Genomic DNA, 25,686 nt, shown 5'->3' with positions numbered 1-25,686 from the left:
AATGACCATACACAAGGACCGAAAAATCTTCCCGCGCTCTGATGCCGACGTTATGACGTCACGTCGCATATTTTCTATATTTTTAAAATCTTTCTTTCCACGTGTTTATAAAATTCTCAAAATGTTTCGTATAACACAATTTCTAAAAAAAAAATCATCTTCTCTTCTATATTCTTAAAACGTTTCTCTCTACATGTATTTATGGATTTTCTCAGAATGTTTCGCTCAGTTTTAACATGAACACAATTGTCAAAATCCATCGTCTTTTCTTCTTGAAACATTTTTCTCTACACGGCTTTCTCAGAATGTTTTGTTCAGTGTTACGTAAGGCCATGTGCTGACCTGAAAATTTCGCTCCCTGATACCATGACATCTTAATTTCCCTTTCACGTCTTAAACTAGGCAAAAACACCGTCGATTTCCATCTTCACACTAGGCCGATTTCCATCTTCACACAAGGCAAAAATGCCGTCGATCTCCTCCTTCACACAGGGCAAAAATACCGTCGATTTCTATCTACAAACTAGGCAAAAATACCGTCGATCACTATCTTCACACTAGGCAAAAATGCCGTCGATTTTCATGTACACACTAAGCAAAAATCCCGTCGATTTTTATGTACACACTAAGCAAAAATACCGTCGATTTCCATCTACAAACTAAGCAAAAATACCGTCGATCACTCTCTTCACACAGGGCAAAAATGCCGTCGATTTTCATGTACACACTAAGCAAAAATGCCGTCGATTTCCATCTTCACACTGGGCAAAATGCCGTCGATTTTGGTTTTCTAAGTCAATGTCTTCCTTCACATTTGGCAGATAATCGTTTTTTTTTATTCGCGTCATATATATATATATATATATATATAAATATATATGTATATATATATATATATATATATACATGTATATAAGTCTAAATAAAAATATTCTTCTAAAAAACGCTGTGGAAGTCGGGGACAGGTGGTATTTCGGTGACACTTTGTCCTAAAAATATTCTTGAAAAATCGCTAGGGTAAGTCGGGTTCAGGTGGTTTTCTTCTTCTTCTTCTTCTTCTTGTTCAACGGGACAGAAATACCGTAGTAATTTAATCACATCGACTTTCTTCACACATGACAAAAACACAGTCGTCCATATTCCCCCCCCCCTAAAACCCGTAAAGGTGTTTTTGTCCATTGAGAATATAAATGATAATAATAAAAACCACAAAAATACAAATAGAATTAATAAAGAAAAAATAAAGGAATTAATGAAAATAAAAACACATAAAAACAATATGTAAATAAGTAAATAAATAGATAAAATTATTGAATAAAATGAACTTAATAAAACAAATTACATTCATTAGATATACAGTATATGTACATCAATCAAAAATAAAAATGTATAGAATATAGATCGAAATTGATATAGATTAATATAGATAAATATTACTAACAAAAAAGTACATGGACACCTTACGTTATTATTTATTACTTATCATTTATTAATTCTAAGAGACCAATGAGGAACTGGGTAGAGTGCAGAATCTACTTCGCCCTTTTTATCTAAATAAATGAATAAATAATTTGATAAATAGATAAATTAATAAATGAATAAAGATACTTACATAAATAAGTAAATAAACGAAATAAACAAATAGTATATAAATAAATTATAGATAAATAGATAATTGAAAATAGATAATAAACATATAGATAAATAAAATAGATACATAAACAAATAATAGATAGATATATTATAAATAAAAAACAAATAAATAAGAATAAATAGATAATAAACATATTATGAATAAATGAACAACAAACAAATAATAAAAAGTAAATAGAGAAATACATGGAGAACAGTATGTACTAAAATGCCTATTCCCCCTTGATATCAGGGGGTAGCCGTGTACAAACATTCGTTGTCCCTTCCTTTCCTTTCTGAGGTCATCCCCGTCTCCTGGCACATGGTTCACGTTAGAGGTAATTTAGAACGATTGTAATGATAATGATAAAAACAGTGATAATGACAATAGTAATAAATATAATGATGATAACAGCAATATTAATAATGATATTAATAATATCAATGATAATAATAATGATAATAGTAATAATAATAATAATAATAATAATAATAATGATAATGATAACGGTATGAACAACAACAGCAACAACAATAATAATGATAATAATGATAACAATAATAATAACTGTAATAATGTAATCAATAATAAACAATAACAATTGAATAATTATACATTAATATCAATAACGATATCATTAATGGCAACATAATGATAACAGCACAAAGGTGATAGATAAATAAATAAGAATAAATAAATAAATAAATAAAATAGATTATCAAATAAAAATAAATGTATATAATAAATAAATAAATAAACAAATAAGGTCCACAAAGGCTTCTAATGGGTATAAAAAGGCCGACCCTTTAATTATAAAGGGTTCTCGAACAATTACTTGAATTGTTATCTTTTTGTCATATGGCAACACGACGATGTTGCCATAACGTCATCTATGGTCAGTGAGTCACTCTCATTGGTGAGTCACGTGGTGACGTCATAAGATGTACACAAACGCTTTGTGTGTTATACGGCCCGCCAGTATTTGAGGACAGTTTCCCACACATATGTACACACACACACACGCACACGCACACACAATTTTTATTTTTTCAATTATTGTGATATATATTTTCTTAATTTCTAAGGTCTACAATCTAGACTCTAGGTAGAATACAGGAATCGAACCTAGAGTGGAAATTAATCTAGAGAAAAAGTGTTTCGTACTTTGATACACAAAACACACATGAATAAATAAATGAATAAATAACAAGAGAAAGAGGTGATATAATGATAACATAATTGTCAGGGTGAAAAGCTATCCCTCTAATATTTTGGATGTACTTAGAAATTGATTCATCATCTAGCTCTAATATCTTTAAATTACTATTTAAATCATTAACATTAATTATAATGAAATCCATAAAAAGGCCTTTATTCGCCAACACATGTGAAAATGTTACTATGTCAATTATATTCCTCCTCGCAATCGGAAAAAAAGGGATCAAAAACGTTTTTGATGTTTTGCTCGCGTTCGCGTGGTCTGATATGGAAAAGATGCCACGTAGACCGCAAGACGGCCAAACAAAGATTTTAATGGTTTCTCCAAATTGTCCCTTTTAAAAAGAGAACCAGTTGGAGAACAGAAACGAGTCTGGTCTCAGAAACTAGTCTTGGAACTAGTAGGAGATCGAATGGGACGCAAGTTCTCACTTTCCTCCCTTCCCCGGTTTGGGAAGCTTCTGGAATAATGTTGGAAGAATAAATGAACCAAGAAGGTCGAGTTTCCTTTCAACCACGAATGGAAAGTTGGAGTAGGACCCACATACCCACAGGTCCCATGTTCTACCAGACGACTAACCTGCAGCCCAGTACCACTCCTCATCCCTCGGTTTGTGTCATTAAAAGTCAAGGAGTGGCGGAAAAATACTTGCTTTCTCCAGAAGATGGGTGGCAATCTGTAGTATCTGAATTGTTGATCTACATACATTTTTTTTTTTTTTTTTTTTTATCTGTTACGGTTCGCCGTGACAGAATGGTGGCAGCGCTTGGGATTCTTTAGCAAAATTTATGCTATTGATTCCATCTTACCCACGAGACCTATTTACAGTAAAGGTCACATAGTGTGGTAGAAATTTCACAAATAGTTTTTCTTGAGCTTAATCATTTTAGTCATGGTTTATACTTTGCATTCCTCATAAGTATTGTTATTGAACAGATATGTCTTATGTTATATGTTCACCTTTTTAGGCATTTATTGGTGTAAGTGGTTAAAGCACATTTGAAAAAAATGATGCCTCATGGTTTGGTTTGGATGACTCTTTTACGGAGTTACTTGGAAAATGAAGTCCAACAAGCAGTAACAGAAACACAAAGTCTTACACAGTCCTGTCAGGGAGTTTGTTCACAAGTAAGGGATTTGACACAACAGATTAACAATATGGACAGGGAGATGTCTAATCTACAGGGGACAATGCAACACTTGATACAAATACATAATAACACACAACCATTAGTAACACCAACACCACATACACCTCACAATCCATACAACCCCTCCGCAAGTGGACACCTCAATACCGTGGCAGGGACACCACAATCCAGACCCCCAGTACCACCGCGTACTAATACACAGAGTACAATACTAGGTGCATCTGCATTCATCAGTACAGTACCCCTAACACCTATAAGAGCCTGACCAGCATCACATAACCTTACAGTCACCACACCCTCTCCTACACAACTCCCCACACCCGTCCCTAATCCACCCCCAGCCTATCCTCCTGTTAATCAGAAAAAACCTTTCAATCTGCAGCAAGGTAATCAGACTGTCACAGCCAATCCTTTTAGTGGATCACCTAATTATCCTCTTAATAACACCAATCCGTTCCTTTATTCAAACATTACCCCAATGCCAGTCCCTCAGGAAATACCTATACTCAAGTCGAAAGATGTAAGTCTCCTCAAACTTAGTGAGCTAAAGGGCGTTAGCGCCGATAATAGGTTGAATACTTTCTTTAGGCAGGTAGAGTCATGCACCAACTCAGATGAGAAGAGAATAGAAGTGGCATTAGCCAGGACTGAACAAGATATAGCCACGTTCTTAACAGCGGAGCTAGCCACGAAGGGTAATAATCTAGCTTGGGATGAGATTAAGAGGATAATGAAACGGCAGTTTATAGGTTCGGCTACACAGTTGCAGGCATGGCAAGAGATAACTGCCCCCCTGACTTATTATTTTGATGAACCTCCTAGCTCCTTTATTAATAAATTACAGTGTAAAATTTCAGCTTTAACACTGAAGTTCCCCAATGATCCAATCCCAACATCAGATAAGTTCCTTAAGACAAAGATATATAAGGGATTGAATTCATACGCTCAAGCTAAATTAGTTGATTTCCTAGCAGATCATATTCCTTTGAGATATTTTATGACATATGCTGAAGAGGAATACTATCGAGCTCAAGGAATGAACACTGGTAATAATAACAGAGTCATGCCCATTTCAGGTGCTGGGAATTCCCAGTCACCAACCCCAGTGACAGGTACTCCTCAAGTGGGAACTCCAAGTAATGAAATAGATAAACTGACAAAGAAATTGGAGGAATTAAGCAAAAGGGTTGAGAAAACATCCATGAAGAAGCATAATAGTAACACTTACTGTGCCTTTTGCAGAGTGAATGACCATAACCTGTCTGATTGTCCTTGTAATCCACCTAGAGGAATATGCTTTGATTACAATAAACCAAATAGTAGAAGAGGTCATGTAGGATGCCCAGGAAAATTAAATAGGGATAATACGCAATGACTAGGAGGTCAAGCAAGATCTCCAAGTATAAGTTTGATAGTTAATGATAATATGGTTGCAGCTTTAGTTGATGCAGGTAGTTGTGTCAGTATAGCTAAGAAATCCTTTGTGGACGGTTTTGGTTTGAAGCCTGCTAAGATGAGAAATTTACCTAGGCTAACGGGAGTCACAGACACAGTCGTACCGATATTAGGATCTGTTTATTTGGGTGTTAGTATTGGCCATACAGTAGTTACTCACTTATTTCATATTGTGCCAGACCCTCTTTTAGACACACAAGTCCTTTTGGGTGCAGATTTACTTGCAAGTGCCCGTCTAACATGGGATCATAAGAAGGGTATACTAGTTTGGGATAGTATTACCTACAGTGTGCGGCTTCTTAAACGGAGGCCTTCCACAAGGAGAATTAAGAGTCTCAAGATAGTTCAACCATCAAACCCTGATGTAAATGAGATTAGGTTAGAGAGAAAAATTATCCTACCTCCTTCCTCTGCAAGAATATATGTACTTGAATTTGAGTCAGGATTGAAACATAGTGGTGCTATGAAAGCTTTATGCCTTAAAGTCAATAGGGATCAGGAAGTCCCCATACCTCTAATAAGCAGTACAGAGGGTATAGTTAAGTTGAAGATAGGAACATTAATGGGTACTTATAATAAGATTGATGAAAGGGACATCAGTTCAGTAGCTACCACATGTAGAAAGATTGAGATTAAGAATAATCTTATCCCTGAAAGCATGCATGTTGCACCAGGACAAGGAAGCACTAGAGAGGAGAAATTAGAAATTTAATTGCACAACAAGATTGGTTGCATCTAGATAATGGACAACAAGCCCAATTAAAGAACCTGGTAATGGAAAATCACCAGATTTTCATAGTAGAAATTAATGAGTTAGGAAAACTCCAGGGAGTTCAAGGGCATATTAATGTTAGTGATCCCCAGCCCATTACGACCCCAATGTATAGATATCCCGAGAAGGCTAAGCAGATTATCGCCGATCTGTTAGAGGATATGGAGGCCAAAGATATAATTGAGCCATCCACAGCTGCCTGGTTGAGTCAGAAAACCCGATAACTCTCAAAGAATGTGTCTGGACTACAGGAAAGTTAACACTCACCTTCAGACTGATATTCATCCATTACCTAGATTAGAAGAGTTAGTTGAATCGGCATCTGGAAATCCTTTTTATGCTTCTTTAGATATGAAGGATGCTTATTACCAGGTAGAATTGGATGAAGATAGTAGAGATTTGACAACTTTTAGTGATGGAGTTACACTATATCGGTTCAAGAGACTCCCCTTTGGTCCGAGTTGTAGTCCTGCCATATTCTCAAGAGTACCTAATTGGAAATATCTTAGCCCCCTTAATAAGGAAGGGTTGGGTCAAGAATTACTTGGATGACATTGTAGTATGGGCTCCTAACTTAGAAGAATTAATTGATTGGGAGAGTTGTTCCAATTATTTGGTGAAAAGGGTGTGAAATTGAATATCAAGAAGTGCCAGTTCGCTCAAGAAGAGATCAAATTTCTTGGCCATATCATATCCAAGGAAGGATGCAGACCTTGTTCTGACAACCTGAGTGCAATCACAGATATGAAAGCTCCTACAAATGTCAAGGAAAATAGAAGGTTTTTAGGTATGTGTGGATTTTACCGCAAAGGCATACGCAATTTTGCAAAAATTGCTGTCCCCTTAACCAATCTTCTGAGAGGGAAAGAACAATTTAGTTGGACACCAGTGTCAATCTAGTTTTGAACAGCTAAAGCAACTTTTGATGACAGCTGCTGTACTTATTAAAGCAGATATGACAAAACCTTTTCAGCTATTTACAGATGCTAGTTTAGATAATGTAGGTGCAGTATTAATGCAAGAGAGTGATGGTCTTCTGAAGCCAGTTGGATATTTTTCAAAGAAATTAAAGCCTGTAGAACAGAGATATTCCACTACCGATCGTGAAGCTTTAGCCATAGTACTGGCCTGTAGACGCTTTCATCATTTTCTTTGGGGTACCGTGTTCACAGTACAGACAGACCATCAGCCACTTGTATCAGTATTCAAAAGGAAGACAAAGTCTCCTAGAATGAATAGATGGGTTATTGAAATGCAGGATTACCGTTTCAAAGTTGTGTATAGGCCAGGAAAGCACAATGAAGTAGCAGATCAGCCAAGTAGACCAGTTAGAGCCATCTTTCACAATAATCAAGACAATTACCTTGGTTTGAGTAAGGAAGAATATAAAGATAGGCAGCTAAGTGAAACAAGATGGGATGACTTGATTGCTTATTTAGAAGGAGGAAAATTGCCAAGAGGTTTCCCCGAGCTTTGATTCATCAGTTTATACTGTATGAGGGTTTGTTATACCTGAGTGCTGACAGGCAAGATATTTAGATTAAACTTTGCGGAAAGTCGGGTCTTGGGGCAGATCCAGATATGCTGAAAGAGGGTTTTTTGAATTTGCAACCCTGGCATTTATAGACTGTATACAAGTCTTATGAATTGTATACAAAAGTGGGTTCTATCATTTGTAATGTGGGAAAAATTATCTTTATTTTGTGACCCTGATGTTGGTGGAGGTGTGCCCTCTCCAATTACCTAAATTAAATTTGGCTTTCCATAAACAAGACAAATCATTAGGCATATATTTCAATTCTATATTTTACATTCATTTTTTATTTCCAGAGTTCTTTGTGACAACAATGACAGAACTGACAAAAATATTTAATATGCATTTTATATTTATCTGACTAGTACAAAATGAAGTTTAAGAAAAATAATAACACTGATGACTGGTTACCTTTATTCAAACTTTAAAATTTTGCAAATAGCTAAAAAACCACAAAATATGTCCATTACTAATTCTCAGCTTATTTCTAGTTTCTATTTCTTCTCTCTCCTATCTTTCACATTTCCTCGCTCCTTATTCACATTACCTAAATTTATTGAATTTCTATAACATTGGTAGCTTTTCACTCTCACAAGCATATTCAAATGGGATTCCCCTAAACGGTATTTAAGTTTGTTTTTATTTGATTCATTAGACTATAACCTCACCAACAAACAGTCTGCACTGGATGCAAGGAAGGCTCCTCCAATATCCATCAACTTTGACGACAAGTCACAGAACTATTCATTCATAAGAGCAAATACCAATATTTGTGTAATATTATATATAATTTTGGATTTAATGTTTTCTTGTACAGAAAGTTTGAAATCATTGACATAATTATTCCTGTAGTATGAAGAAAAGGGACATTGACATGTTTCACCACCAAGTGAGAAATCACAATGTGAAACAGAGGAAACAGAGTCAAACACTGAGACCATTCTTATACCTCATCCTGTGGGGATCTGTCCTGCAAATGTGTGCTGCAGCAGTTTTCATTGGTCATTTCCACTTCACACCCTTTGCTGCTTCCTTTGAATTTGACATCATGGTGCAGCACTTCTTAGCAATTTTGTTATTTAAAGATTGTTTTTATATTGTCAATTTTCAAATGGTTACAGATTACTGAATACAGACCATGTCTGTGTGCACTATTTACCAAAGCTCAGTTGCCTATTTTTCCAACAGTATTCTCTTTGGTTATGTTGTTATTCTTGAAGAGTAGGTCTTTGTAGGAAACTCTACTGATTTCTTTTTCTTTTCCTAATAGAATTTGTTACATGAAAAAAGAACAAAAAAATCTGGAATCGTATCAAGTATTGACAATTATCAGGCCACCAGGACTATTATATTTGGGCGGTGAAACTGATACATGCCTCTTGATTTAATTCACTCAACTGAGCAAGTACTGGTGATGAATAACCATCACAGTACAATCTCAAAACTACACATGAAATTAAGAAATTGCACACTTATCTTAAAGGTAATTGACAGATCCTCAAAATCACATTTTTCTCTTGTTTTCAATTATAAAATCACACAATCAAATTATTTAACTGAAAAAAAAATCAAATTAATTTTGAATACCTTGTGTGCACATATTTTTTTCCCCTTTATGCATTTGTTGTAAAGCATGTGTGCATGCCTACAGGCACACAGCTTTTAGGGTACATCATTCATTGCACAGATCTAGAATTTTTAACAAGTGTGAATCACCATGTGACATTTGAGAGACCTCTTTTTTGAGAAAGCTGAATCGCAGAGATCAAACTGGAAAGGCTTCTCTCCTGTGTGGGTCCTCATATGCTCTCTGAGATGACCCTTTTCTGAAAAAGCAGAATTGCAGAAGTCACACTGGAAAGGCGTCTCTCCTATGTGGGTTCTTATATGCTGTGTGAGAGAATACTTTCTTGAGAAAGCAAAATCACATATGTCACACTGGAAAGGCTTCTCTCCTGTGTGGGTCCTCATATGCTGTGTGAGATGACCCTTTCGTGAAAAAGCAGAATCACACAGGTCACACTGGAAAGGCCTCTCTCCTGTGTGGGTCATCATATGCCTTTTGAGAGCACTCTTTTGTGTGAAAGCAGAATCACACAGGTCACACTGGAAAGGCTTCTCACCTGTGTGGGTCCTCATATGCAATGTGAGATGATCCTTTTGTGAAAAAGCAGAATCACACAGGTCACACTGGAAAGGCTTCTCTCCTGTGTGGGTCATCATATGCTGTGTGAGAGAACGCTTTAATGAAAAAGCAGAATTGCAGAGGTCACACTGGAAAGGCTTCTCACCTGTGTGGGTCCTCATATGCAATGTGAGATGACCCTTTTGTGAAAAAGCAGAATCACACAGGTCACACTGGAAAGGCTTCTCTCCTGTGTGGGTCATCATATGCTGTGTGAGAGAACGCTTTAATGAAAAAGCAGAATTGCAGAGGTCACACTGGAAAGGCTTCTCACCTGTGTGGGTCATCATATGGTCTCTGAGATGACCCTTTTGTGAAAAAGCAGAATCACACAGGTCACACTGGAAAGGCTTCTCTCCTGTGTGGGTCCTCATATGCTGTGTGAGATGACCCTTTACTGAAAAAGCAGAATCACACAGGTCACACTGGAAAGGCTTCTCTCCTGTGTGAGTCTTCATATGCTTTGTGAGATGACTCTTTACTGAAAAAGCAGAATTGCAGAGGTCACACTGGAAAGGCTTCTCACCTGTGTGGGTCCTCATATGGTCTCTGAGATGACCCTTATGTGAAAAAGCAGAATCACACAGGTCACACTGGAAAGGCTTCTCTCCTGTGTGGGTCATCATATGCAATGTGAGAGAACGCTTTACTGAAAAAGCAGAATTGCAGAGGTCACACTGGAAAGGCTTCTCACCTGTGTGGGTCCTCATATGGTCTCTGAGATGACCCTTTTTTGAAAAAGCAGAACCACACAGGTCACACTGGAAAGGCTTCTCTCCTGTGTGGGTACTCATATGCTGTTTGAGATGACCCTTTCGTGAAAAAGCAGAATCACACAGGTCACACTGGAAAGGCTTCTCTCCTGTGTGAGTCCTCATATGCTTTGTGAGATGACTCTTTACTGAAAAAGCAAAATTGCAGAGGTCACATTGGAAAGGCTTCTCACCTGTGTGGGTCCTCATATGGTCTCTGAGATGACCCTTTCGTGAAAAAGCAGAATCACACAGGTCACACTGGAAAGGCTTCTCACCTGTGTGGGTCCTCATATGCTCTCTGAGATGACCCTTTCGTGAAAAAGCAGAATCACACAGGTCACACTGGAAAGGCTTCTCTCCTGTGTGGGTACTCATATGCAATGTGAGAGGACCCTTTACTGAAAAAGCAGAATCACACAGGTCACACTGGAAAGGCTTCTCTCCTGTGTGGGTACTCATATGCCTTGTGAGATTACCCTTTTGTGAAAAAGCAGAATCACACAGGTCACACTGGAAAGGCTTCTCTCCTGTGTGGGTCCTCATATGCTTTGTGAGACCATCCTTTTTTGAGAAAGCAGAATCACACAGGTCACACTGGAAAGGCTTCTCTCCTGTGTGGGTACTCATATGCCTTGTGAGATGACCCTTTTGTGAAAAAGCAGAATCACACAGGTCACAATGGAAAGGCTTCTCTCCTGTGTGGGTCCTCATATGCTTTGTGAGACCATCCTTTTTTGAGAAAGCAGAATCACACAGGTCACACTGGAAGGGCTTTCTCCTGTGTAGGTCATCACATGACCTTTGAGATTACTTTTGTTCCATTTGAGATCACCCTTTTGTGTGAAAGCAGAATCACACAGGTCACTTTGGAAAGGCTTCTCTTTAGTATGGTTCATCAAACGATATCTAAGATGATTTGTGATATAGCTGTATTGCAGATGTAACACTGGGTCCTTATCATTGTATTACATGTATGGAATCCACGGATAGCTCTTCCAAAGAAATGGTGATAGGTACCCTCATCCTGGAAAAAAAGAAGATAATAATAATAATGATACACTGTAATAGGGTGGTGGATATTTCATACACATAGAATTTCATACTCAATTCCCTTTGTACCTAAACAAAGGTCTTGTAGTTGCCATCACCTAACATAAAATAGATAGAAACACAAATGTGCTATGAAATATTGCATTTTACTTTTTCAATAAAAATAAGCTAAAAATCATCCAAAGCCTACTACATGCATACTCACCCCACTAAGACCAGCAGAATGACTCCAATTTTGTTCTAGGTTTTTCCTCATGTCACGCGATTTGGAAATGGAGAATGACCTAACAGCTGCCACAGCATATTTTGATATAACTATAACATTTCATGTTTGGGCTCATAAGAACTGAATCTAAATATGACCTACTCTAGGAAGGCTTATTCAGTTCATGTCACTCATCTGGCTCAAATAAGTGATGCAAGTCACATCCCTTTAGATACACTGGTAAATAGTGTACCTGTGTTATTAAGTACACCGTAATAAACATGGTTGAGCTAAGAAATTGTAGAGGTGTTTTCTATATTTTTCTCTTATCATATTTAGTAAAATACCTGTTTGTCTAATAGAAAAAAAAAAATCAGATATACCTACTAAAACAATTTCAACCATCATGACATATTACTTGGTAAATAGAAATGCCAATGTGTCACGTACAAATCATCACACATTAGAAAGTTTAGGAACAGAGTGCTTTGGGGCCCAGTCCTCTCCCCTACCTTTAACCTATGCATGATATACCCACATACCACACCTCAAATACAAATCTCTTCCTACACAAGTAGTGATAAGAGACAAACACTCTAACTGGGATGAAGTAATAAGCGGTGCTCCCCAAGGAACAGTTTTGGCCCCAATAATGTTTGCTATATATATATTAATGATATGGATAAAGAAATTGAAAATTACATGAGCTTCTTTGCAGATGACACAAAACTGCTAAAAAAAGGGAACACGGAAGAAGATTGTGAGTCACTACAGAGTGATCTCAATAAAGTATGGGAATGGAGTAGGAAGTGGGAGATGGAGTTCAATACCAAAAAGTGTAGTATAATGGAATTTGGAAGAAGCAAAAAAAAAAAATAGAAGGATCATATAAATTGGGAGAAGAGGGAATAAAAAAAGTAAAAAATGAGAAGGACCTGGGAGTCATTATTATGAATAATATGTCACCTGAGAAACATATAAATAAGATTTTTGGAGAAACTTATAACTTAATAAGAACAATCAAAGTGGCATTCACATACCTGGATGAAGAAATGGTGAAGAAAATATTAATCACTTTGATAAGACCAAGATTGGAATATGCAGCAACAATGTGGTCACCAAATACAAAAAAATGTATAACAAAACTTGAAAGAATACAAAGAGCAATTACAAAATTGGCACCAACACTCTCAAAACTATCATATCAAGAGAGACTAGCAAAACTTGAGCTACAGACACTAGAGCAAAGAAGAGAGGAGATTTGATAACTATTTACAGAATCATGAAAGGCATAGAAATTATTGATAGAGAGGATCTAATAAAATGGAATGAAGGAAATACAAGAGGACACAGAAAGAAAATCAAGAAAGACAGCTATAGAAGAGATCTGAAAAAGAATAGCTTTCCTCACAGAGTAATAGACATTTGGTACAAGTTAGATGAGAAAGTAGTGTGTGCAAAAACAAAAAATGAATTTAAAAATAGTTTAGATAAAATGAGATATGAATACGGGACACCACGAGCATAGCTCCCCTTCCCATAAAATACAACTAGGTAAATACAGATAATTACATTACACCATAACACACATAGCCAAAGAAATACAATTGACATACCTACACATTCAACACCTATCTCATCACAAATACACTCAAAATAACCTCAACCAAATCCAAAGCCATACTTCCCACCAACTGGATAGCAGAACACAAATACATACCACACCGCTTTATCAACATCACCCTTATACCACACAAAAATGCACCCAAGATTCTTGGACTTAACATCTGATACATTCATGTCATTCAAGCAACACATCACAAGCATAAACAAAATGCACACCTAGACTCAACACGCTTAAATCACTTGCAGGTACTGTACAGTCAAACCTTGCTTAACAAGCACCTCATGTAACAAGCAAAATTTTAAGAAAATTTACTTGCTTAATGAGTGACATTTCACTTAATGAGTGACGTTTATTGATTTGCATGCCCAACGCGACGGCTCCTTTCTACCTAGCTGGCCATGAATCACGGGGAGCACCTTCTTGTGACTCGTGTTTAGCTCATTCCTGTCTGTTTCTTGGCCAATGTTGCCACTGCTTGAAAATTTTTTTTTACTAGATCTTAGATTTTTTTATTTTGACTCTGGAGTCTTGATTTTTTCCTTAAAATCCAGTAAATCTTGTAGTTTTCAAGTAACTTGGCTGATGAATGCATAAAAGACATCCAGCATTACACCCTCAGCAAATTCAATAGTAAAACCATGACTATCCAGTATTTTGGACTGCTCATGGACACTCTTGTATGGCATTTTTGTAGTAAATGACGCATTTTTGAATTATGCCTATTTTCTTTCGAGCCAATCATATGTAACCATGAGTATCACAGGGCTCTCTGCCAATCAACATTTATCCTGTGGGGCAGCGACTCCTGCCTTTAGTTTGAATACAAGAGGCTATGATGTTAGGTTATGCATGTTTGGGATTGGGTGGGCTACATTAAGTTTGGTTTAGTTGGTTAGATTAGAATTACCCACTCATCTTTTACTTCCCCACCCAAAACCCCTGATTCCCAGCTCAGCTCCTAGTCTCTCGCTCCCAAAACTGTGAAGGGAGAGGGAGGGAGTGGTATACCTTGAAAACGAGGCATTATTTTCTAACAGAAATTCCATAGAACCAAAGAGTTGTGGAATCTTCCACAACAGTATAAAACCCTCTTTCTATTTAGAAAAATTGAATACTTTGCTGGTATAATTGTAGGGTGGGAATGTGTAACTCAAAAATGAGACATTTGACAAAAACATCATGGAAGAAAAGTGTCTTAGAACTGTTCAAAACAGAAAAAACATTTTTAATAACATTTTCTGCGGATGCAACTCTGTATATATTTCAACCATGTTGTAATAATTGCATTGTAGTAAGTGAATCATGAAATACAACTGGAAACCAAAAAATGTTAATGTGGTGATTGATTTATGATGAAATAATGTGTAATACATCAGTTTGTTATGTGCATTCAGTATGAAGCCAGCAATGGGTGCTGGACACATATCAGACTTATAGGGAGTGAATGTTGTGTTCATGTTACTGGGAAGCTCAGTTATCAGTCTGTATTTAGCACTTGTTCCACCAGCATCTTACTGTCGCTTGTGATCATACATTTTCCAAACTTGTGTTCAGTTGCAGGGATGACCCATCATACAGAAGGAGCCAAGAAAAGAGAGAGATAAGGGGGTGAATGGGGGTGGTGTATGTGGGGATTAAATGGGTAGAAGTGAATTTTATGCCTTTGACTTTGGCTACCTCCCTTGTAAAGGGAAAAAAAAAAAATGGTATATGTATGTATGTGTTCAGACACAATATTTATGATTTTTTCAGTACAAGAATGTCCCCGAAGAAAAAAATGCAAGATGACAGGGACAAAAGAAGACAAATCACTGTTGAAGTGAAATGTAAAATCAATGAGAAGTGAGAACATGGTGTGAGTGTGGCTGACCTATTACGCACATACAATCAGACTACATCAACAATCTGCACTATCCTCAAGAACAAGGACAAGATTAAGGAAACAGATGCTTCAAAGTGAGTAACAAGAATAACTGTATAATGGCCATGCATTCTTGACAATGTTGAAAGCAAATGCAAGGTGTGACACTATTAATGAGAGCCTTATTTGTGAGAAGGCAAAAGTAATTTTTGCCGACCTTGTTAAGAAAATGCCAGGAGCAGCAACAGACAAACAAGCATTCAAGGCAACCCGTAGGTGGTTTGAGTAGTTTAAAAGAAGAAGAACCGACATCCACAGCATTGTGAGGCATGGCAAAGCAGCAAGCTCTGACACAAAGGCAACAGAGAACTTCATTGGTGACTTTAGGAAGCCTATGGATTCTGAGTTACCTACCCCAGCAGGTTTTTAATTGCAACAAGACAGGTCTTTCTTCACTCATTCTGTTCATGTGTCCAAAGCATCCCAATACTCTCTCATCAACCCAATCTTCTAACTCCCTTTCCAACCCTGTTCTCCTCTTCACCTCCTTGCTTCTCACTCTATCCATCCTAGTAACCTCTACCATACTTCTCAGGCATTTCATTCCTAACACATTTAAACTCTTCCTCTCTTATGTTCCATGTTTTTGCCCCATACATTGCTGTCGGCACAATCACTCCTTTATACAACCTCCTCTTAGCATCCATTACCAAATGTCTATTTCTTATTACACATTTTAATAATCCAAGGCTACTCTCAATCTACATTCTATCTCCACCTCCACCCCTCCCTTTCCCACCACTTTTGTACCCAAGTATATAAAGCTATCCATTTCCTCCGGTCTCTCTCCCTTAATACTCACTTCCAATTTGCTGCCATCCTCTGCCCTTGTACATCTCATCACTTTACTTTTACCCACATTTATTTTCAACTTCCTTCTTTCCCACAGCTTCCCAAACTCTGTCACTAGCTTCCTTAATCCCTCCTCTGATTCTGCTACAAGTGCAGTGTTGTCAGCAAACAACAACTGGCTTATCTCTGATTTTTCTCCATTTTCTTTAACCCTCTCCAATCCCTGGCCCATTACTCTTGCATTTACCTCTTGTACCACCCCATCCATGTATAAATTGAACAGCCAAGGCAACACAACACATCCCTAACAAAGTCCCACCTTTACCTCCAACCCCTCACTCTCTCCATTTGTAATTCTAACACAGGCTCTACTACTCTTGTAAAAGCACTTGACTGCTCTCAACAGCTTTCCTCCTATCCCATATATCTGCAACTAGATATTTTATACTTCCATTAAATCTGGTTTCTCCTAAAGAGGGACTTGTTAAATTGGGCTTGTACTATAGTACAATTCAAAAAGAGACTTGATCAATGCCAGGCAAATCAGGAGACAATATCTAATTTTGAGGAAAGTCCTATACTAGTGGACACACCTGGTTCAGGTCAAGTGGAGGAAGGACACAGGACAAAAATTAAGGGCCTGATTTAAACAAGCTGGAAGTGATCTGCACATATAGACCACTGTTGCATGAGATCAAGGGTCACATTGTGATATGTTTATGCCACCTCCATATTGGAGGAAAAACTACGAGCAAGAAGAGATTGTTCAAGAACTGTAGTTATGGAACACAGTGCCCAGAGACATAGGGAATGAATTACAGTCCTGAGAAGAGGTGGAAAGAACAAAGTTGCACACAGTGATTATCCCAGTGGAAATCCTAAATTTCAAGGGGTGAACCATGTTGCCTTTTTTTTTTTTTTTTTTTTACTTCACATGTTGCTGGTTATGTATGTAGCAATGATTGTCATATACCCACACATATTTTGCAGGTTATCATACAATAGAGGGGACAGTCCAAGAAAAACTATGTAAACTTGTTTTACTTTGGAAGTTTTTTCAGTCTTCCACTGGTACAGAGATGGGGAGCTGCATATAAACCTCCATATCTCTTCATTGCTAGTTGTTAGTTAGGTTAGGTCCTAGAACATACTGTACAAGGCAAATGCATAAAAGAGGCCAGCAGTTAGTCAAACAAGGTAGATTTTTACTCAAATTATGCAACTACTCTAGACTACTGCATAATTACAATTCAAATGTGAGTTTACTACACATCTCTGGGCCTTACAGTACTACCTCTTATTAATGGACGTTAATTAGCTGTGTTTGTGGTGTTTTTGGTGCTGTGTAATCACTGTGCCACCTAAAAAACACTCCAAATCAATGGATTATTCACATCAACAGACACCATTACCCCCCTTTTAGTCCGTTAATGAGAGGTAGTACTGTATATCATTTGCAAATTCCAGTTTTTTGGCAGACATTAACTGGTCTCTCAGGCATCTCCACTCTACTTCATATGTATTTTGGTCTGCATGTGAGGTTATTATAATTTGTTACAGGTGATTTTGTATCAAAGTTTCACTTCAAAGATATTTGAAGAGCAAAAACGTATAATATTTAAAATAAGTGCAATGGATGACAAAATAGTTACTAACTTTTTCTTAGTGTTGAATGGGTATTCAACATTGGAATAAGGAGACACAGCCTGTATTTATCCAGTCCACACTCTAACTGACTCTGCATCCTTCCTGGGCACGCAGGAAAACCTAAGTTGCCAAAATCCTAATTAATACTATTCATTCCCTTTTACACAGAAAACAACAGACACTCAAAATGATATGATAATATAGATATTTGTACAAAGATATCCTATTACACATTCATCCCACTTTCACATAAAAAGAATTGAATTGATAATTTAATAAGCATTCAGGAATGGCGATCACTACAACTTCACAGAAACTTCAAGAATAATTACACATACATACGAATATACACACTTCCAATTATGCATTACTTTCATAATTCCTAAGGCTGAATATATTGAGTTAACTATGAAAATGGATATACAATATTAGGAAGGACTGGCACTTGTTCATCAGTTCCCATGGAGAGCTATTGTCACTGTGCCTCTATTGCTGCCTGGCAAGTGGGGGAAAAAAGCTGTATTCATATCAGAGTAGAGGGTTTAGTTAGGCAAGTTAGGTATGAGTTGGATTTGTAATTATCTACTCTCATGGAATTACTCTGAACCAGGCTTAATACTTCACCAGAAAAAGGACAATCATTTAATTAATTGAAATTGTCCACTGATGTGTAGAAAAAATAAATAAACTCATACTCCTTGACAAATATTAAAAGAATATTATAAACAAAGCATCAAAGACTGCTGTCAAGTTCAGACTTGAGAATGCCATTTGAGGACCTACAGGTCTTTGGAAATAGTACAACTACACACTGCCAACATAAGCGTGTAATCAAACTGGTGAATAATTAGGAAGAGGTAAAGTCTCCTCCCAGTCAATGTCTGGATCACCAATTGGCAGTTTGTGGCTGTCTGTACAGTAAACTTCTACCCCCTGTCTAGGAGAAAATATGCCTCATGCTGTTTTATTCTGGTTCATGTCACTTAAACAAAGAATTCAATCTAACAACAATGAAGCTTTGTTACCTGATATTTTACTCATATTTACTTATGTTGTTGTTACTGGACGCAGGTCATTAAGCCTCTATATCCAGATCCTCATTGATAATTTTTTTGGTGACATTGAGAGTCGTTTCAAAATTAAACTTGACATCTTGTCCATCCCAGTTCTTGTCCAAATGACATTCGAAGGATGCCTTAGTATGAGTATTTACATGTGTAGGCAGGTTGTTCCAGATGTCCACAATCCTATATGTAAAATAGTTCTCATGCAACATTTTTTGGCTCTCCTCTTGTGCATCTTGTAATCATGTCCCCTAGTCATCAAATGTAGTGCTACTTCTCCTTCATATTTGCCATGCATCATCTTATATTCCTCTATCATATCTCCCCTGGCTCTTCTATAAACTAATGATGGTAAATCTATTTTTCTTTTTTCAATCTTTCCTCACATGTTAGGTTCATTAGATCTGGAATCATCTTTTTGGCTCTTCTCTGGACATTTTCTATGGCTCTAATATCTTTTTTCCTCCAAGTGCTCCAGACTGCTTGGGCACATTCCAGATGTGGGTCTTACCATAGCTGTAAACAGAGAATGAAACATTTTAAATCCATGTGTTTAAAAGTCCTATAGATGACACCCATAATTTGATTAGCATTGTTGATTTTGTATTGAATATGGCTTTCAAACTTCAATTTACTGTTCACTAATACTCCTAGATCTTGTTCTTCCTGTGTATATTTTAATTCTGCTTAAATTATGCCTTCTGAAGTATTATATATGCTATATCTGTGACCATAATTGTTGTCTGCCTGTTGCTCACTTAAATGCACTATTTTACATTTTCTTGGATGTAGTTTTAGCAGCCACTTATCAGTCCAGTCATAGATGTGTTTTGTGTCTTCTTAGAGTATGTTACTGTCATCTGGTCCTGATATACTTCTGAACAGTTTGGCATCATCAGCAAATGATGAAAAGCACTGGTCCTAAAACACTTCCTTGTGGTATCCCACTTCTTGCCATTCAGATTCTTCTCCATTAACAATAACTCCTTGCTCTCTTCCAAGTAAGAATGTCTCAAGCCATCTGTATATTTGTCCAGTTATTCCATACATTTTTAGTTTGGTCAAAAGTCTGTTGTGGTGGACTGTGTCAAATGCTTTCATAAAGTCTAGATACATCACATCCACACTGTTACCGCTTTCTAAGAGTTAATGATGCCCAGATATCAAGCACCTTAAGTAATTGTAGAGTTGCGGAACACCCTTCAATAAATCTGTACTGTTTGTTGCTTAGCAGATTATCTTTTTTAATATTTTACAAGTAATGCATGTTAGACTTATTGGTCTGTAGTTTTCAGCTCTTCTTTTATTACCCTTTTTAAAAATTGCACTTATATTGGCTGTCTTCCAGTCCATTGGTATTCTGCTGGTCAGGAGAGTGTTGTTATAAATAATAGTTAGAGCCTCACTTATCTCGTGTCTCATCTCTCACAGCACTCTTGGATGAATTGAGTTAGATCCTGGTGAACTGTCAATTTTTAAGTTTGTCAGATGTTGCAGCACTACTTCCTGTGATATCTCAACTTGGTTGAGCTGGCTAATTTCTGGAACTCACTGCTCAAAGGTCAGATCATCAGTATCACTTTTCCTAGTAAAGACTAATGCAAATCTTATATCTCCTATATTATGTCTAAATTATATTTGTCTTTCATTGCTGAAAGTTCAGAGAATACTTTAGTTGGTGTGTCCCTTGTCACCGTTTCTTTAATTTTCTCCTTGAACAGCAGCCACTGATGTTCTAAGCCATCCGCTTCCCTAATCTGGTGTACCCATTCTTCTGACAGATAAGTCTTCATGGCAGAGCAGTCATCTTTGTCATATAGGTATGTTGTACAAATATTTTTATATCACTTAGTACAGCAGTTGTAGTTAATCTTGAGCATATTATGGTCACTCTTACCTAGTGGTGCTGTAATCTCAACACCATCTACCATATTTTCTTCATTTGTAATTACAAGATCTAGCAAGCTTGGTATATTTGTTCCTCTTCTCCTTGTAGCTTTTTTGACATCTTGATATAAATATGCATCCCATAGGGCCTTCACAAAACGAAATTCACTAGTGTGTTCTCCCCTTGGTGTGGTCCAATCTTCCCAGTTAATCCTTAGATAATTAAAGTCCCCTATAGGAAGAATGTGAGAATACTCAGTATTTGCTAGTCCTTTTAACATTTGCATCAGACTTTCTTCACCTTCATTAGTAATTGCAGGACTCTTGTATATTACACCGATCAAAAGGTTATCGCCATCTCTAAACTGTGTAGTGGCCCATAGTGATTCATGGAATTGTATTGTATCAGTCTTTTGCATAGATATAATATTTTACATACATAATAACCCCTTTACTCATTCCCTATGTAAGTTCTTGGTTCAGCAATTCATTTGAATTTTAGCTTTAGTCAATTTAGATCTTGTAATTATAAGTTTCACTTCCACTATTGCTATTATATCTGTTTGTTTGTTTTTTCTTAACTTTCTCCATTTTGTTTACCAATGATTCTGCATTTGTATACCAGAATAAAATTTTCTGTGTATTAGTTATCCTAAGTCTGATGTTTTTGTTGTTAGGCTTGGTGCTTCCTGATTTTTTTTTTATCCACATGTATCCTGGAGGCCCTTGCACTCTGCACAAAATATTTCCTGATGCACCATTAACTTCCCGCTCTTTGTCCTACTCTACCAGATCCCTCAGTTCAGCTCTCTGAGCAAAAGATAAGTCTTGCTGCTTATATATTTTACTGTATTCTTCCATTTCTGTAGCCATTTTCAAATTTCTTAGTACCTCGATCTTTGTTCTTAGACTTTCAAAACCAACAAGTAATGGACATGATTTCATCTAGGCTGCAGTTTCATTTCCACTCTTCTTTTCCAAGCAGAATGCTGTTAGCACATACCAATGCAACACATTTCCATTACAAATTTCCTGTCTTCCTCAGATCTGTTTTTACCATCATCATCTCTACTTTCTGGCACACCATACATTATAAGATTGCATCTCCTGGATTCCTCATCCCTGAATATCTTGATTGATTCTTGTACACTATGGCTTACAGATACCTCTTTTGTCCACCACCTGCATGGATTGCAGTGCCTACTTTTTTGTTCCATTTCCTCATTTCTTTTAATCATCAATTACATATCATGTAATCTTTTCTCCACTTCCTCCATTTTTTTTTTTTTTTATCATTTTTTTGGCTAACCTTGATTCTGAAAGTTCTGGCAACACCTTTTTTGTTATTTCAGGGACAGCATGTTCCAGTATTTTCTTATTAATACACTGTACATTATCTTTATTAACTTTAGTGTTAACTATTTCAGTAATACCTTCAATTTGTTCCTTTACTTCTTGCTCAAACTCTCAAGTAGTTTAACTTGCTTCACTACAAGGACCTTAACTGCTTGCAGTATATTCCCATACCCTATTTTACATTGAGTACAGTGCCAATTCATTTGATCCCCAACCTTGTCCTCTATCTTTGTGATGGCCTCTTACATATGAAAAACAGGAAATCATCACATCACTTGCAGCGGTCAATAGGTTAAATGACCTGGATCCAGTATCTAAGATTACAATAGGGAACGTATAATGGAAATTTCTAAGGCATGCACACCTAAACAATATAGCAATAGAAAGTCAAATATCAAATTTGTAAATCATGATACATCAACATAAATATGTTTCTCTGGGTAGAAATTGATAGCTGAAAAAGATGCCAAAAGTGGTACACTATTGAATGGAGCTGTGACAATTACTTGAGACACCATCCTTATTTTGATAGATGAGGCAGTAAAAGAAATTAAAGTATGATAACTTTGTCTAATCTAACCTGCATTTAGTAATATGGTTACCTGTAATGTTAGATGTCATCAGGGTTGTCGTCATCAGGGATGTTGACGGCCAGTTTTAACGTCCAATGAGACCGTAGGGTGTTGAGGAGCTTCACAGCTTCAAGAAAATCATGCAGCTCAGCTCCATAGAATGGTTTCAAAAATATGATGCCACTTGGAGTGGGAGAACACCCAGTATACAATGTAGTCATCACCATCATCAAACTGACATTGACAGGACTGGGCAGATGACAACAAGGCATCTCAAATCTATTGTCACAGCTCCATTAGGTAGTGTATTTGCTTTAAGCAAGGTTTTTTGTTATTGATATCCACCAAGAAAAATATGTATTATGTAGATGTATTATAATTTACAAGATTTATTTCTAATTTCCTACTCCTATAACATTTTGATGTGCACTTCTAAAAATAACCCAGTATAACTACTCAGAGTACAGTGTAATGCAATGACTTGGGCTTCTGGAGTCAATATAAAGATTTTTACTTGCAAGAATACCAGTGCATGCTAAATTCAGAGTGAACTTGATCAATTATTTTCGGACAGAGGAAGACAAGATGGAGCTCCACACCTTAATAAGAAGAATGTAATAACTATGTAAGCAAACACTATACACATGTTGGTAAATATAAAGATGATTGCCAGTCTCAATTTATATTTGAAATTGCTACTGACATTAATTGCAGCATTTATATAATATAATTGGCCTCAAAATACTCAAAATCATGATAAGAGCTAGCCAATGATAGGTAAGAATTGCAGCTGTGAGACCAGTGAAAAATCTTTATACAAAGATTTATGCCAACTTAAATTTACTCAAAATCACTACCAACATTACTATCAATTAGCAATACTTACATGTGGGGTTCAGAATACTCAATGATAAGAGCTAGCCAGTGATAGCAGTAAGAAATGCAGCTGTCAGATCTGACTTGACCTAATCCCTTGATAAATACAATAATGTTTGCCCATTTTTTTTTTAATAGCTACTGATGTTACCATAAGTTTGCGGCACTTATATCTGAAGTACAAAATACTCAGTGATAAGAACTATTCAGTTATATGGGTAATTACCACTGTGAAACTGGCAAACGTCTTGATAATACCCACACGTTTACCAGAGTTCAGAATTCCAAATACACTGCCAAATGGGAACTGAAGTGTGTAACAAATGTGAACACACTATGGATGTACTCTGGCTACCTTACCCTTAAATAGCTGCACTTACGAATTCTTGAAGAAAGCACATTTGTTTGGCCTGTACAAAGCACAACCACGAAAACAGGATCTTCAAATAGCTGAGAGGGTGATCCCTCAAGTCTCGACGGGTTATGTTGTCATATGTAAACAAACACGGTGTCACTAATTGCCGAGAAAACCGAGAAAACCGAGAAAATACAAAATAAGGACGGGTTTTGCTCAAATGCGCACTTCTATATATGTATGGTTGCATATAGTTGAATTATTTAAACTTTTTTCTTTAAAATGTGTGATTTTCATGTAATTTCACCAAAGAGAAGTTATGTTTTAGTCTCTGCAGTATGACCGACCACAGCTACATATACCGTAACAAATTAGCATATGGTTGCATTATTTGAACTATTTTATTTAAAAGATATAATTTTTATGTAATTTGATCAAAGAGAAGTAACGTTTTTATCCTCTGCAAAATTACCGACCCCAGCTACGATTCGTGGTTACCCCTAGCCTGCCATCTATGTTCTGCGAATGCAGATCATCACTGAGCTTCAGAGTTGCCAGATTGGCGTTTTTAATGCCAAATTTTGTATTTTTGGAATGTTTTTACCGTGTTTGGCAGGAAAATTTGTTGGGTGGCATTTTTGGGAATTTGGCATTTTTGGGGGGCGTTTTTAAATACCCGGTCGTGATTAGAGATAACTTTTACTTATATCAAGAATTAAATGATGATGTATATGAATGATATAAATTTATCTTGGTTATATCATGCGGGAAATGTTGCAAAGATTTTGTGCCTAGCCAAAGGATGTTTCAGCTCTTCTTTAGTGAAAATATGTAAGAACGGAGTAGTGCATCAAACATTTCTAAATCTGATGATGCTTTTGATTATATTTAGACACAATAGAAAAGTCACATGTATTTTTTATTCATGTATGTCAGAGTCTCTAGGAGGTTGTTTAATAAACTGGTTTAATTTATTGTAGAGGGTACTAAAAAGTTTACTTAGGAACTTAAACGTAATGTATGGAGTAATACATTTTATTTTAGTTATTGGTATTTTTTCTTTCTCACATAATACGGAGTATAATATATTTTATTTTGGAAGTTCATATCTTTCTTTCCTTTTCACACACAGTCTTGAAAGTAGATTTATTTCAGAGGATGGTGGTTTATTACAGTACCACTAGAATTAAATGATGGTGTACATGAGTGATATAAATTGATCTTGGTCATATCATGTGACATTGTTTTATATTGGCTAGTCAACAGTAAAAAAAAATTATATTGTAATTGTAGTTATACACATTATTTTTAACTACTTGATCTTGGTTATTGTGATTCAAAAGTACTTACTTGTGCGTCGATGACGTCGGTTCTTCGGTTTCGGTCGCTCCTGGGTGGGCCCTTACATTCCTTTGCGGCACTTAACTCTCCCTCCACTTCTCTAGCCTAATTCCCTACCTCCTAACCATTAATGCTAGCTTATCGTATCCCCCCTTTCCGGGTACTGTACACTCCACTCACACTCGCATTCACCACCACCCACGCGCGGTCCTTGTTCGGCACTGTGCCACCCAAGCCAACGTGAGGCCACCCCCCCCCCCCGCATTCGGGTGGGAAGGGGGATACCAGC

The 25,686-nt window shown here is 36.8% G+C and overlaps 1 protein-coding gene across 4 annotated transcripts; it reads right to left on the bottom strand.

The window, feature by feature from the left end:
• Window positions 1-8,118: 8,118 nt before the first annotated feature.
• On the bottom strand, window positions 8,119-24,562 carry LOC143031264 (uncharacterized). 4 transcript variants are annotated; one of them, XM_076194878.1, is made up of 3 exons: window positions 24,062-24,562; window positions 17,956-18,066; window positions 8,119-11,728 (listed from the first exon to the last, which is right to left on the bottom strand). In XM_076194878.1, exon 3 carries the CDS (start codon window positions 11,413-11,415, stop codon window positions 9,463-9,465), a length of 1,953 nt encoding a protein of 650 aa, XP_076050993.1. In that variant the 5' UTR covers window positions 11,416-11,728; window positions 17,956-18,066; window positions 24,062-24,562; the 3' UTR covers window positions 8,119-9,462. The 4 variants fall into 4 exon arrangements, with proteins under 4 accessions (XP_076050993.1, XP_076050991.1, XP_076050992.1 ...); XM_076194876.1 differs by having other exon boundaries at window positions 24,082-24,562; XM_076194877.1 differs by lacking the exon at window positions 17,956-18,066.
• Window positions 24,563-25,686: the final 1,124 nt, after the last annotated feature.

Source organism: Oratosquilla oratoria, chromosome 12 (assembly GCF_046742065.1).
Source record: "Oratosquilla oratoria isolate Oo_2021 chromosome 12, ASM4674206v1, whole genome shotgun sequence".
Taxonomy (NCBI): domain Eukaryota; kingdom Metazoa; phylum Arthropoda; class Malacostraca; order Stomatopoda; family Squillidae; genus Oratosquilla; species Oratosquilla oratoria.
This window is presented reverse-complemented; position numbering and strand designations above follow the sequence as displayed.

What these genes read in the sequence shown, in the direction of transcription:
- LOC143031264 (XM_076194878.1), bottom strand. Translation starts at nt 11,415, where the DNA reads ATGAGGACCCACACAGGAGAGAAGCCTTTCCATTGTGACCTGTGTGAT.